Below are 16600 nucleotides of genomic sequence, written 5' to 3'. Positions count from 1 at the left end.
ATGAGTTCATGACAGTGATCACGGACGAACTTCATGTAATCCGCATGACTTCATGACAGTGACCAATGACGAACTTCATGTAATCGGCATGAGTTCATGACAGTGATCATAGACGAACTTCATATAATCCGCATGAGTTCATGACAGTGATCACTGACAAACTTCATGTAATCCGCATGAGTTCATGACAGTGATCCCGGACGAACTTCATGTATTCCGCATGAGTTAATGACAGTGATCACGGACGAACTTCATGTAATTCGCATGAGTTAATGACAGTGATCACTGACGAACTTCATTTAAGACCATATAATCGACCTTCCTAATTTTATCGATCGCTTATTTCCAGAAAGATCAGAAGAATCGATTCCCTGTCTATGGCTGGCACTGAACCACTAAACGAATTATGCACTCTAACATGTCAAAATAACAGATTAATAAGGACCTATTGGCCTAGAATGCGAGTTGTGGAAATAAAACTGTTGTGACATGCAAGATCATTTATGAATACATAAACTGACATTTTCTCTTACTGCAACAACCTCACTGATGGTAATCAATAGTTACCTGGGAGGCAATAATTACATAATCATGTTATGCTTGAGGATATTGACTGACTTAAACGTTGATCACGTGATGGTATATATACAGTTTCGAGTGTGCTAGGACTGGGTGTAACCGAGTTCTCAACAGCCCACAAGCTAATTGATAAGTGGCCACAGTATCTTCTTAGCTTAGTGTAGAGGGCCACAGGCGGAGGAAATAAGAAACACGCAGCTTACCTCTCCATTGGTTTCCATGCGCGAGGCAGTGTTTACAGTGTCCCCAAACAAACAGTAGCGGGGCATTTTCAACCCAACGACCCCAGCTACAGCCGTGCCAGTGTGTATTCCTAAAGGAAGAAAAACAGCGACACCTATACTGCATATCATACATTACAGAAGCAACGCAATTCCTGAGTCAGATTTACATTATGAGATCACCTTACATAAAAAGAACCCACATGGATGTTGTGGTTTTTATTTAGTGATTTCATCTAGCACAAAACAGCACTAACATTGGTGTGAGGGAATTTAAAAAGCAGAGCACACTTAACTGTATACTATCATTACGTCTATACTTCAGGCATTCACTTGATCGAGCAAATCAAACAGAAGCCTTATAGTAGTTATATTATTAGGAACCCGCGTAAACTACACAGGAGGCACTCTAAATCTTCCACCGAGCAGAAACCCTTCCTGGACATGACAAGTTAGTTTCTTCTTCACCTTTCCCACCCATAAAACATTTCAACTTTTCGACATACACGTCATGATTGTATGTGTTGAAAAAACATCAGAATATGTTCCAAAGGTTGTCCCAATAAAAACAGTCATTAAACTTTTCACCGGCATAAATATGTTTTGGATAGGCTTTTGTATGGTAAAGGTCAAAGAATGGCTTTCAGCATCGTCAGTTTAGATGTGATATGGCCAGTGTGTTTTGGTCACATGCAACATAAACAGACATGAGTCTGTTTAAAACATTCTTCAGACATGAAAACAAATACGTTAATGGAGTGAGGGATGATTGACGTGCCACGCGGGAACATTACCAGCAAAATGGATGGATACAAAAAGGATCAATTACATAAAGCACTCTGAAAAAAACGGCTGGGAAGCCTTGTCTGTCTACCATCAAGGGATCGCATGGTCATCCATCAAGGTGTTCTAGCGCAGCCAACCACTCTGTCTATTTCATTGAAGGGTAGTTGAGTGTGACTAAAAGGCTTGTAAAATTGAAAGAAACTTGCTATAAACCATCATGACGGTGATGAGTTTATGATGAGTGTAACGATCATAATCATGACGGTGACGATGATGATGGTAATGACTGTGATGTTGATGATGAGGGTATAATGCTAATGGTTATGATGGTAACGGTGATGATGGTAAGGGTGGAAATGTTGATGATGGTAATTATGCATAATGATGGGTGTAGCGATGATGATAATGGTCATGATGATATTGATAATGATGATGATAAACAGGAATTTGGGCTTTACCAACACGTATCTGCATGTTGCCACCAGATGATGGATCTTTCAGGTCGGCCATGGAATCCAACATGTCCAAGGCCATGTTGCTGATGTGTAGAGCGTGATATTTGGTGACAGTCGGTGCGCCACTAACCACCATGTACGCGTCTCCTATTGTCTCAACCTGAAACCGTCGCATCATAGGAGACGTGTGAAAGTCATATCTATCCACAAAATACTTCATTAACATAACCAAGTAATGCAGGAATTTTGTGAACAGTTTAGTCAGAATCATTCTTTTATTAAATGAGACGGTATTTATTAGATAAGCCCTAGTTACAGTTTTTATTTTCAGTTTTGCTTGCATCACTAGTGTTCCTCGCACAACTTTGTTCTTTCATCCTAAAGAAACGTTTCAAATAATCTGAATGGCTTCCCAGCGTGTTGTTTTACCTTGTAGACATTGTGCCTCTCACTGAGCTGATCAAACGTTGTGTACATGGCGTTCAGCATAGAGACAACGGCAAGAGGTGTGATTTTGCTGCATATTGTAGTGAAGCCAACCACGTCGCTGAAGAGAATGGTTACGCTCTCAAACACCTGCAACAAGAGATGAGACACAGCTTGGGAATAGTCCAGGTGACGGGTTGGAACATCAACGGTTAACGTATATTGACTGATTAGAAATTTTCTAAATTACCTGAGATACTTAAGGATTCAATTTGTACTGGATGGCCTGTCCGCAGGGATTACTCGCCAGATATGAAGATAAACTGTAAACGTTAAGATAATATACATTTACAACAGGTCTGTATATTGGAACAGAGGTTTATTACATTGAATGTAGGCATTGTGCAGAAGAACAGAGTGCATGTATTGTACACACGAACAGCTGTGTATGTGTACACTAAGCTGTGATCTGGTATTTCTCACCTCGCATGTCTTCATCGCAGGCTCTCCTTTCCTCAGCCGGTCCGCTACCGCCTTCGGTATCATCTGGTACAGTAATGAGTCGGTTCGTTTCATTTCGGAGTCTAACTTCTTCATGCTCTCTTCTAGAATGCGACTCTTTTCCTGTTCCTGTAATGAAAATACGACACCAGTTTGTTACACGGTGTACGAGACTTTGGATACCTCACATTCTACGCACGGATCACTTCTTCTGTCTAACAATTTCATAATCTGTTTATGACATGAACACCTCCAGTTTTACGATTAGCTGGACTCGCTCTCTTGACCTAACGGTTAAATCGCTGGCTCGCTTCGATAGCCAGGCCAGTGAGGCCACGTGTTGGAATCCTGCGTCCGCAGCTTCGGTAGCAGCTTTAAGGCTGAGGTTTGGTACCGCACCTGCTGAAGAGCGTTGGTTGACTTTAGGCACTGCAGTTTCTGTCACTCACAAAGCTGACCGCACTCATAAAACTGGATTTCTTCAATGCCCCTTGAAACATCAATCAAATAATAAAAAAAACTAACACCTATTTTACCTGTCTTCAAATAGTGCAAAGCGTCACTGTATTGAAAGGACACCATGTGAGTTTCGCGCAGGATATCTGGTGATTAAATACAGATGTATAGGGCCTACCTGATCGAGAGCCAGCTTCAGCTCGGCAGATTGCTGCGTTCCCGCCAGGACCAAGTCACGACTCGAGTCGTGCATGCTAAGGTCGTTGATGTACAGACCCGTATTGAACATGGCATCCACATTCGCCATACTGTATAAATAGTCAAAAAACAGATTCTGAGGACGGGTAGATGTCTACACATACAGTTGACAATACACAAAATTTATTATATAGGAGGGCTAAAAATATTTTCCATTTTTTATAGCTGAGCAAAACACCAGGTTTTTATTTTTAAAAAATCAAATACCAGACCAGAAGTACATGTACTTCTACTTGGTGAATCAGACAATGCAGCACTGACCCAATAAAGATAGCCACACAAAAAATTGCCATCCAACATTTATTAATCTAAATACTTAAAATACTAAAAGAAACCTTAAAGACATCATGCCGTTTATAAGTTTTTCGTAGTGCGTATTGACCTTCCAGAGTGTGACTTACACGGGGGTTCCCAAGAAAATCACGGAGTCCCACTCATCCATGTACATCATCTGGCCTCTCAGGCGCAACCGAGGAGATTCTGTTCGTTCGTCTGTACTCGAGCTAATCTTGTCTTCTGCTCAAAAAAATCACATCAAACGCCACATAGAGCTAGGTGATTATATACTGCACGGTAGTATATATCTGAATTGTGACATGACATGTAAGGTTACAATTTCAGTCTTATATTTTTATAGTGTCATAATTCTTATAATTCTTACAAAGTGCAGTAAAGATAAATGGGTATACAATAACATTGATAAACAATCAGACAGAGCCTATTCGAGGACGTCTATTTTCGCCTGACGTCATTATTACTACGGTCAGCGCCCACTGACGTCACTGTCATCCATGTTTACACCATTCTGTCTACACAGTCAATCATGCGCACATTGTCCCAGTTTGATCACTTGCCATACTCAGTACACGCACAATTTGATGGATAAAATACCGAAATTAACCCAGAGACATCACGTTTGAACAGATCGGCTAAATTACGGTATCTCCATCATATCAGCTCATTAAGAAATCGAACACCGATTGGCTTTTGACTATTTCTGTTTTACGTGACACTGGACGTATATTTCGCAGACCGCAGATTACGTTTTCGCGGCGGAGAATGACTATACTTCCGGTCAGTAGGCGGCCTCTGGCACGATACGTTTCCGCTTTCACACGGCTCTTTAAGGTCGATTACATAGTTACAAAGTATTAAGGCAGCTTGATATAACAACCAATCACGTATGACGTTTGAAGGCTAAAGGCTTGTAGTCAACACGGCCAATGTACAGGACGCCTACTCACCCCCTTAAGTCAATAAAGTTTCTCCAATTCGAGACAGCGTATATACTGCAACAAGTTATTAAATTTTTGACAAACGACACCAGTAGTCCTCCTGCTTCCTAATCTGATGTTTAACCATAGGGGGTTCCCTCCTCTTGTTAAACGAAACATTACCGGGGGTTTCGTACAGGACAGACGTGATCTAACAGACTCCATTTGAAATGTCAGTAATCTCCTTCTCGCTTCTTTCGTCTCGTCTTTCCGGAATCATTAAAATCTGTTGACTGCTTCAGTGCTTCTCCGTTCTGAAGTCTTACTGTATACTCTTTGAGTTCATTGGAGCTTTGTATTGATCATTGTTATGAAAATTGTTAGTGCAATTGCTGACGTGGAACGTCCATTGTGGATTCACATACGTAAATAAGATTGGTATAGGAATTTCTTCGATGATTCGTGAATCACTTTTATAACAATCAAGGTGAACTAAAATGGGAAAATAGGCAAGTTCACTGCATCGATGTGAAAAGTCAACCAATGCTTCTGGAACTTCTGGGGAGCGATGTTAAACATCAATCAAATGAATACAATTAAATCTGTATGCCCGTGCTTCTTTTCCGTCATCATTTTCTGTCAATAGCACTGTCGCAGTAATAAGGCTACCTGAATGAAGAATAAGCGGACGCAATCTTCTTATGACTGTGTCAAAAAACAAAACTATCCTATTCATTCAGGGAAGACAAAAAAATACTATAAATTCTTATGGTCTAATTTTTTGCAGAGAAAAGAGAGTGACGATGATTTCTGTTAAAAATTAAATTGAAAAATCAGGAAACCCGTTATTAATATACTTAAAACCACAAAAATAAAATTCGCCGCTTTTTTGCGTTAAGGTCGGTAAGAAAGAAAAATCAAGTCATTTCTATCTTTGAGTTCCAAGTGCACTATAGAAACTGATAGCAATCTGATCGACTAGAATCCCTGCAGTGATTGATTTACTGCCCCTCGTAACACCCTGCAGTTAACCGTGTATGTATACATCGATCATTGGCCTGCATAAACACTGATTACACCGTTATCGCTTATGTTCCAAATGTTTGGCATACATATATTGATGAACACGGACCTTCAATACGAATATCCGACAGGGCAAAAGGGAATTGACAGGGAGCGGTATATAGTTTCAGCTGTGATCGGAGAGGAGGGGGGGGGGGGAGCACAGAAGACGACTCTCAGCGATCTATATCTGCATTTTAAAGCACGCTAGCTGCCGATAGTGATCTGTGTTGTTTGAGTGCAGGTGATTGTTTTGATGCTCATCTTGATTCCCTATACAGTCAAACATCAATATTTATAAATCATCTGCTCTCCGGCAATATCCTCCAAGGCTAGACCTGTAACAAATTCCACCCCTCAAGCTAATGTTCTAAACATTTTACCACACCCAGAAAGGAAGAAAAGGAGAAAATGAAAAAAAAAATGTTCTTCAAACGGCGGCTTTGAGATATTCTGTGAAATACGACTGCCATTATCCTGAGTGGACCAAATCAAAACGTGCCTCTGTGTCTAACTCAATTTTACCACAGATTTTCTAGATTTCCAAAGCAGATGGGTTTCCTGAAAAGTTGTTAAATTTGCTATCCGTGTGTTTTACGACAGTCTCTGCAAATATACTACAGCAACGTTCAGCGACTCGTCGATTCGGCAAGTAGAATGAAAACAGGACAAGTCTATATTTCATATTAAAGCCGCGCTCAGACTACCTTTGTCAAATCACACACTTGCACGAAACAGCGCACGTCCCTTCGACAAGTCGAATTCGACAATTGCACCGCGTGAACGCCGCTTTGGGCTAAAAACTAACCTTGTTATTTTCTTTTCACTAAATAAGCATATATTCCTTCCATATACTAATGTAAATAGAGAATAAGAACAGAATAATATCGATTTATCTTACATATCGACTATTTTATGAACTGAAAACATAGAAACGCCATGATCAACGCCATGACTCCAAATTATAGAAATTTCACCAATCAACTTTTCCTTCCTCACTCCCCACACCATGCATGACCTTGACGAGGAGCAAGAATTAAGACTTTATTCTACTTCCATTGGTATTAATCTCAGAACTTTATCTCCGGAACTGGAAAAGCTCTTCTCTTGTACACAGATCATAAACATCACAAACTAATTCAATGTCGTATCTGACAATAACAGGATTTGTCTCTTCTACCTAGATACTGCCTCGGTGAAGTCCGTAATTGACTTACCAAACTCTTTCTTCTCATCCAAACTGCCTTTTTCCTTTTCAGGAGATTCTCTACTGTGTAACGCTCTCGATGCTTGTATTGTGCGTTTGGAAACCAGCTCAAACACGTTGTTGGTGTGCATCAAAACCTAAGAAAAGATGCAAAGTAGCAGAAATCAAAGAATGCCAGATGACATGATTCATAACAAAGCAAAAGAAGTAGGGCGGATAAAAGATGAAGGGTCAGCTATTCGATTATTTAACTGATGCCATGCGTCGATGTCGTTCATGTATTTATCGATTTATTTGTGATTTTACTTTTTTAGGTTAAATATAGGGTAATAGGTAATAGGGTAAATAGGGTAATAGGTACAGTAAATACAACAAAGCCGGCAAGAGGAGGGGGTGGAGATGACCGCGCTTCATCGGGTACTGGAAACATACTCATTGAAGACTTCGAAGATTGAAGGATTGAAGACTCTCAAGGTTGTCTGAACGGAAACTTCCTCGCCATGGTGTGGAAGGACACCCGGCCTCGCTTTATAGTTAAAAAGGCCTATGCCCAATATTTGACGATCATTTACGTAGTGATTGGTATCTTACACCGTACTCAGTAGTATTGCACACATATATGACGGCTGTTCAATGTATTAATGATTGAAGAAAAGCTAAGGGGACAGCTGTCGGGGTAGTCAGGTTTCCTGATATATTCTTGAAAATCTGGACCAGTCAGATTCGAACACTTAACGTCATTGTTCGGAAGGCTAATGGTCCACTGACTAGCGCTCTTTAACCACTCGGTCAGTGCGGGTAATTCATCAATTATCATACGCTAAACAGACAAAGTATCGCTTTTTATGGGTAACCACAATTTCCTCACAGCTACATATTCTAGAGTTTTCTTCATTCAACAGCATACAAAATAATCATACTGAAATCGACAAAATTGCCCCATGGCGTGCGGCAAAAAGCTGACCAATCAATAAGTGAGTAAATCGGGACTTCCTGTCAAAATGATCCCGAAAAACAGTTCGCCCAGTTTTTCTGGGTCTGAGAACTTGGTCTGAGTGCCATCAGCAAGTGTTGCTGCACTTAACTGATGTTGAGTTAAAACTCTGGTGTCGGGAAAGCATTCCAGTCATGTAGTGACTTTATACAGTTTCTGCTTCATTTATTTATGTATTTTATTTCTTCATGAACTTTTCACTTGGATGAAGTGAACCAGAATGCCTGAAATAAACCATCAAATTTCCCAAACCTCCTGACGAAGCTACAGCCGAAGCAGTGGAGAGCTGTATTAAAAATGAGATATCATTGCCCAATGAAAAATTGGTAGCCAGCGAAGGCTGTTTATAGTTTCTAGCACGGAGTGATACAGAATCTGGAACGTTATATTACGGTTTTAAGACTTTTGTTCCATGGACTATCATTAGAAAGCCAAATGAGATTCGTCTAAAGATCAGTATAGATAAGGGTGTTATAGAGTTCCTGTTCCTCTGTGAGTGATTGCATTGAAACCTGCGCTGTTGTTTTCATATTGATTTTGTCCTATTGTCATATTTATCTCACTCAAGAAAAGTTATATAAATTATATCATAAATTATTCGTTCGCCTTTGAATACCAAGACAATAACGATTGTTTTCTTCACTTACCGTCTCCCAGGAAAAATTCAGTAAAGGTCGCGACAGATTAAACACACTGGTGATACACTTGCCCTCGACCTCCGCCATGATGGCTGATAGTCCAGCACCAATATTCCTGATTATCATTTCACGGTTGAAGACAATGTTGAAAGGAAAGACTTCGAAAAACACATCTGACCTCACCGGAAGAGATTGTCTGAAGTTACTATAGAGTGTTTCCGGTTCGACGTAGGCAGTATTGTCAAAATGTAACCTCATGACCACGTGGGTCAGCTCGTCCGTAGATCGTTGCTCTATGACATCAATGTCCACTTTTGTGTTGTAAAACATCTTACCCACCTGCTTGATCTGCCCTTTAACGTAATGTACAAATCCTTTCCTTTTGCTCCTATAGTGTAGCGTTAAACCAGTCCGTGTTTCGTTCTCACAGAAAAACGAAGGTGGCTTCAGTTTGGGATAGCTGAAGCGAAGGTACTCATGTAAATTGTCCAGACCATTGAGAAAGTCCCTCATATGGCGACCCAGTACCTTGAGTATTCTGTCGTAGCCGTACTGGCCGACGAAAGCGACGAAGCGAGATCCAAAACCGTCCATGAGCTCCTCATACGGGGTGCCAGTAACATCCGAGGCAACGCGTGCCAGCTTGGGAATCAAGGCCTCGCTATAGACGGCATGGGTGGAGAAGGTGTGGTGCTCAATCCGGGCTTTCTGTCGTATCTCTTGCCACACAGATTCTCCATATGTCAACTTGATGTAGTCTACTATCCCCTCCAGCAGGAGGCCATACATGATGACCTGTAACAAACACAAACACGGCACATGGTAAGACAATGGGCTGCAAGTCACCTATTTAACATAGCTCACACATAACCTGTGTCACAAAGGAACGATTTGTGCAATAAAAGTAGGTCAACGTGGACGTAGGCCACTAAGGGCTCCATACCATATATATATACAAGACTACCGCACCGTAATCACGTCTGACTTTCTCTTTTGTTCTTAAGATGGAATGTCCAATCACTCGTCCAGCTTTTACAAAGAGTTCATTTTGGCAAAGGTCGAGCAATTTGTCATTAGATGATTGACGTAGACGCGGTGATTACCCCTTGTCTTCAAAAAGCCCTTCTCGAACAGATTATTGATCATGTTCACAAAAGCTAAGTCATAAACGTTCCAGCCAATAAACATTTCCGGAACGTCGACGATAATTCTGAAGTTGTGGTAGCACTGCATGCATGGCGGTCATTGTGAATAAATAGTCGCACCATAATTATTCAGGCGTCTTCCACTTTGCAATCGTTTTCGTCTACGCACCAACGTTCACGTGTGCACACGCTGTATTCATGTGTTTTTGAAGGCCTGGGTCAAATTAAGAGAAGCAACGGGTTGCTTTGTGATGGGTGGAACTAATCCAGGAAAAATAGAATTTACAGTAATTAATTTATATTAATCATCCAAACCACGAGTAAATTGCATTTTTTCCGTGAATAAACACTTCCGATTTAATCAATATACCGTGTTTACAAATATAATTATGTATATATAGAGAATGCAGTGGTGAGTGAGTCTGAAATTTAATCAATATACCGTGTTTACAAATATAATTATGTATATATAGAGAATGCAGTGGTGAGTGAGTCTGAATCTGAATTTATCGCAAGACAGGATACCTAACAGAGGCATTTAGATTAATAATCCAGGAAAAATAGAATTTACAGTAATTAATTTATTTTAATCATCCAAACCACGAGTAAATTGCATTTTCTCCGTGAATAAACACTTCCGATTTAATCAATATACCGTGTTTACAAATATAATTATGTATATATAGAGAATGCAGTGGTGAGTGAGTCTGAATCTGAATTTATCGCAAGACAGGATACCTAACAGAGGCATTCAGATTAATAACCAGAACTTATGTACTTACGACATACTCACGCTAAATATATCTGTCACATATCGCCGTAATGCTGTAAGACAACGTGGTGATATGCCAATACTCATTCATTGAATCTTTCAAGTAACTGTTTAAACATGGTGTTTCCCCGACTCAGAAACTCGTAACGTAAGACATGATCAAATATATCAAAGTAAAGATAAATCCCACACAAAAGTGACTTAAAACAGAAGCAATTATGAGTGTGATCAGTTACACAACTAGTGAAATAAAGCCACTTGCCCTTTTTTTTCAGTTCTGGCCATTTTATTTTTTCAGTCAGGGTTTTCTATTCAGGCCGTTTCACAAACCGTGCCATTATATAATTATGTAATTGTTTATCTATTTATTTGTTTGATTGTTGTTTAATGCCACACTCCAGAATATTTCCCTTACATGTTTGCAGTCAGTTTTATGAAGGCAGACACCGGAGTGCCCCAGGTAAATCACCCTCTTTGGGCAAGCTTTCTACCGTGTGATTGACAGGTAAGAATTAGATACTAGTGGAATACGATTGGGATTCACCAAAGGTTAGACTGTGCAAATGGCTACCACTTTTTGTCATCAAGGCCATATAGTACGAAGAGAGAAAGTGTGAGAATCTAGAAATCCCCTGAACATCTACGGCCATGATTAAACCCGAACCTTGTCTGTCTAGCGACTGAAAGGCAAGCTCCTTAATCCTTTGGGCACGGCTCGCTCTCTCGTCTCATTAACCTTAATCCTGCATGGAACGGAATTAAGTCAAAATGCATGATAATGTCTTAGTAATGTTTTACATGAAATAAACTGTTTTAAGAATGATCTATGGGTCTCTGTGTACATGTGTCCTCAGTGCAGTGAAATCACGTCAAAATCTTTTCAGTTGTCGGAAGGTCAACCCAATGCAACGCTTTCTGTAAACCGGGTCGATCAAATCAAAGTGAAATCTCATCTCTCAGAAATCAATCTTTGGTGGAACACAACTGTTAAAATCAATCTTTGGTGGAACACAACTGTTAGCCTTATTATTGTCCATATATAAGAAATGTTTTCAAAACAGACAGCTCAGGGAGCATTTGTCGAGAACCAATGAACCGATCGGTAATATGAGTTAAGAATCAGCCAAGCAAAATTCCCACAATTTCCAGATGGTCACATTGAAAGGAATCTCCAAGGTGTAACAACATAATAGAAAATTTCAGTCTAACAAAAAAAATGTTGTACTATAAACAATCCGAAGAAAATACAACAGCGGAAGAAAATCATTGAAATTATTTACACCTTCATGACTAAGCCAAGTATATATTCAGACAAGGAAGGTGCGGTTTAGAAAACACAATATATGGTAACCATGGAAAAGTTATGAACTGCTGTAGTCAACATCAAAAGCAAACTTAAATGCTACTGACTGTCAACAGATGCTTTTCCCAAAACCATAACATTATAAATGCTATCAATGGGAACAATTATTTGTTTTGATCGGTGTTATCAAGAATATTTCACTAATAATACAGCGGCCTGTTATCATGGGAGGAAACCAGGCAGAGCCCGGGAAATACACAGGCTGGTGACAGACCTTCCCACATTCGACCGGAGAGGAAGCTAGCATGAGGTGGAATTGAACTCACACCGACCGCATTGGGATGAGATGCCCCTGTTTGCTGCGCTAGCACACTGAATACGTGGCCACGGAGAGTCCCACACACTCCTAATGAGTACATTTTCCCGCGAAACTGCCACTCGGGCTCAAGTCTAACCGAACATTGTACGTTTGTAATAGATGAGCACACCCTTAGCTATTTGCCCACGAATCGTCATCGCTATGGCAGAAATGAACAACAGATTACACAGCTTGGACTCGAGTTACTTTAAAGGGGAAAAGTTCTCGACTGAGCATGCCTTATACTTTGGTAGGCCTACTGCTAATAAAACACTTGAACAGGGAGTTTGTAGGCTTTTCAGAGGACAAGGCGGAAAATACCATGAATGGGAGTGACGATTGCATATAACGTATCGAATGCGGGGACGATGCATAAAGATTTGATTAAGGGAAAGCGCTGGACTGCATTCAGTTGCCTTTCTGCAACTGGGAAGACTCTGATATGAGACTGTTCATCGTTGCAGCTATATATTGTCATGTTCAATTGTTTAAAGTCCTGATTGGTACCATTCTGTTTCTGGGCTCCACGTGTTGTATGTTCGTGTGTTTTATGTGCATTTTGTTGTACACGTGATAACTTTGACAGATCGGCTGGGAGCACGCTGCGTGAGAAAGACAGGAATCGTTTCATACAGCGTGCAATCAGATGCGGTTAAGCTGGAATTAATTTTACAGGCCTATAAGCTTGGCTAAAGCGCTGATTACTACAAGCGATCTGGTCTTACGCCCCCCTATGGTTCATTTTTCTGGAACACGATAAATAATAGAGACTGACCGATAGGAACGAATTACTTAGGGAAAACCGACTATATAGACCGCTGATACAGTTTTCGGGAACACGATACATAATAGAGAGAGACAGATACGAACGAATTATTTAGAGAAAACTCATGGCTCCCGAAAGAAACACGGGAAGCTTTCTAACCGTTAAAATGCGCGACCATACTTCGAATATCACTTTGTATATATTACAGTGAACTTGTGAAAACCAACCATGCAACCATTACAATAATACTGGCCGCCGTCGTAAAAGGGAAATATTCTTGAGTACTGCGTGAAACGCCAATCAAATAAACAAATGAATAAACAAATCGTCCAAGACAAACCGTTCAAGAAAGTTGGTCACATCGTCTAAACACAGCACTGAAGACGAGGACAGATCAACTGGCTGCTGATTCGAACGCACATTCTTGTCGACACAAAATAAATAAATACGCGTGATGCTGACATATGAACCTGCTATTTCTGTACGCAAACATAAATAAGAACACGTCATTATGTCATTTAGGTAAGGGTGAAAATATATTTACGTCAAGACATTAATGTAAACATTATAACTACGAAATGTGGTGCACTGAGCCACATTCTTACGAGATCACATGGACAACTAACATTTATATCAAATTAAATGACCTACAAATAAAAAGTACATTTTGATGAGAACGTAATACTGTACGTGCACAAGGCTAAGGGTAATCTATACCATTTAAGGAAATCGACCACTAAAATGCAGTACAAAGTGAGGGATGACCATCTCAAAGGGGAATGCGGAAGAATATATAAGAAACACAGCGATTACATATCTGCATTATTTTGACTTAAGTATGTGGGTCTTCCGCTGCTCTTGAAGGTAAATCCTTGCTCAAGCATCATTCATTAATTACCCCCTCAATAGGCATTCAGCTTCTTGGAAGACGGCACCAAAGGCGGCCTGCTGCTCCGTTACACTTGAGCCAATAACACATACACAAAGCTAAATCCTAGACTGTACTATACCACCTACCTTGAAATCCCCCCCCTGGATGTCACTGGGCAAAATCCTCCCGGTCTGCGAGTCGTGATAGGTACACTACAGATAGTGGGAGAGAAGAGGACAGTGGTCGGCTATAGATCAGAGCTATACGTCAGCCTTACCGACTTTCAAATGCCGCTCGTGATTGGATGAGAGTCAGTGAACCAATCAGTACACAGAGATCGAACTCTAATTTCTGCTCATCTGTTTGGATTTTGTAAGCAATCGGCGAAGTACTCATCTACTGACAAACAAGACTTATAAATTTTGTTTACATTTCATGGTAGAATGAGGAGCGAGGCTGCCGTTTGTCCATGAAGCCAAAGATGAAGTAGATAGAGATTAAATGTGGAGCTTGCTCCATACATACACACAGTCATCTAACTGGGCTAAGTGATGGCAAGCGCTGATCAAACCTTTGTCTCCTAAATCTAAGTCTTTATTCATTCAAGAAGGGTTGGCAACGACAATAAGGACTTTGCAAACGTTCTTTCATCAACTTGTGTGGACAGCGAAGTCATAAACATTCACAGGGATCGGTTGGCAGTATAACGTTTTATAATGAAGGCCAAAACAATCCCACGCTCCCCATGTTATCCTAAATACAATAACACACAATAACAGGTGACACTGACCATGAGAAAGATTTTTGTTTTCAAGGAGGCATTTCCGTCCAGGAAAATTGTGCTAATCTACCACACCATACTACGGCACGTCGCGCCCGCCAACAGTGTGCAATACACGAGCCATTACTGCAGTCACCACATTTTAAAGAATTAGTTTTTGCCTCCGGAGCTGTTCAAGTTGACAACAAAGTAAAGGTTCAGCATGGTATTACATGTTGATCGACAAAGTCTCTTCAAGCACTCATGTGACACGATCAATGAGTGTTTTCTTTATTCCATATAAAACAAGCCGCAATACAGCCCATGCCACCTGACGGCATTGTTTTATTTCAAATTTCTTCTATGCGGCCGCTCGATCATAATTACACACCGTCTTCAATAGAGCTAATAGCCCGAAAGTTGATAATGAAGCGACAAACTATCCCCCGTAAGCTCTTTTAGAAAGTAGGCCAATTCTATATCAGCAGTTACAAAAAAACCCATATTAAATATATGCCTCAAGCACCTTTTTGACTGAGTGCACTGTTTTGTTATTTCACTGTACCACGAACATCGGCGTTGCGTTTGAATCATTCATATTTATCCCCACGCGTAATGGTGTACTTTTCACCATTGCTTTGAACTATCTATCGCTAGAGGCCATGCAGTATCACTGCCCGCTTCGTCAGCAAGATACATATTTAAATGGTTGCAATCAAAGAGCAACAGATATAAATTTTACCCGCTTTGCTAATATATTTGGATATTATTTATGAAAGGTTGGTTAGGGAATGGGATATTTGATTCTGGGACTACAGAATGGAATACATCTCGGATGATGATGGTAAGTTCATACTTTATTGTTTCTTTTACGTGAACAATAATTAATGGGCAAACACTTCACTCTGTTTAAGTGTAATGGTGTCAATATAGCGAACCCAAATTGGGTTATTCAACTAACTACTGGCTATACGTGTGGTGCAGGCAATGCTAACTGCGTAACTGCTCTTCCATGGTTATTTATTTATTTATCTGATTGATATTTTACGCCGCATTCAAGAATATTTCACTTATACGATGGGGGCCAGCATTATAGTGGGAGGAAACCGAACTCAGTCCGGGGTAAGCACACTACAAACCGCAGGTTGTTGCCAGACCTTCACACGTACTCCATGCTTATTTGTGTGTACTGGTGTTCATATGGGATCCCCAACTGGATTATTCTCAACTTACTGGTTCTTCGTGTGGTGCAGGAAATGTTACCTGTGTACATATTTATCTGTTCCATGGTTACTGTTGTGTACTGATGTCAACAGAGGAGCCCTAGATGGCTCCATCAACTAAAACTTTGCACTCGCCATTGCCGATCAGCGCTTTGTCAGTAAGGTTGCGGGTTCAAATCTTATTCCAGCTGACTTGCCGGGGTTTGGCCTTACGTAAGTAGGTTTGTAATGTACCTGATGAATGGTTGCGGTGTTCGCGAACGAGCCTGGTCGCCAAGTGGAGGGAGTCAAATATTCTGAAAAAAACCCCTTTTACATCAATAAATCAATAAATCAACAGTTTTGCGATGAACTGGTTTTGCCAGAATGACTTAAAATATCTCACCAGTAATTGACCGCCTGTACATTTCCTTGTTGTGTTGAACAATTGATCAATTAAATTAACTGTTACCTATGATCATTGTTTTGCCCATTACACCACATTGATGATAAATCTGACCCTTGTACAACATCAGGCGCGGTGACAGGCCCAGCGGCACACACTACATATTATGTTTATGTGCCATAGCTAATTTCGTGTATGAAATATATATGAGGCCTTGAGT

General features: G+C 40.4%; 1 protein-coding gene across 1 annotated transcript in view; it reads right to left on the bottom strand.

Moving 5' to 3' along the window:
* Positions 1-16600, bottom strand: part of LOC135468324 (soluble guanylate cyclase 88E-like) — a 47787-nt gene that overhangs the window by 7646 nt on the left and 23541 nt on the right. The window contains exons 2-9 of the mRNA XM_064746510.1: positions 8807-9592; positions 7176-7302; positions 4084-4198; positions 3603-3732; positions 2951-3097; positions 2471-2617; positions 2045-2201; positions 783-892 (exon numbers count right to left, since the gene is read on the bottom strand). Of these exons, the coding sequence (XP_064602580.1) occupies positions 783-892; positions 2045-2201; positions 2471-2617; positions 2951-3097; positions 3603-3732; positions 4084-4198; positions 7176-7302; positions 8807-9586 (1713 nt within the window). The 5' untranslated portion in view covers positions 9587-9592. The remainder of the gene's footprint in view (positions 1-782; positions 893-2044; positions 2202-2470; positions 2618-2950; positions 3098-3602; positions 3733-4083; positions 4199-7175; positions 7303-8806; positions 9593-16600) is intronic.

This window comes from Liolophura sinensis, chromosome 6, assembly GCF_032854445.1.
Source record: "Liolophura sinensis isolate JHLJ2023 chromosome 6, CUHK_Ljap_v2, whole genome shotgun sequence".
NCBI lineage: Eukaryota > Metazoa > Mollusca > Polyplacophora > Chitonida > Chitonidae > Liolophura > Liolophura sinensis.
Note: the sequence above shows the minus strand (reverse complement) of the source record. Positions and strands in the feature narration are given on the sequence as shown.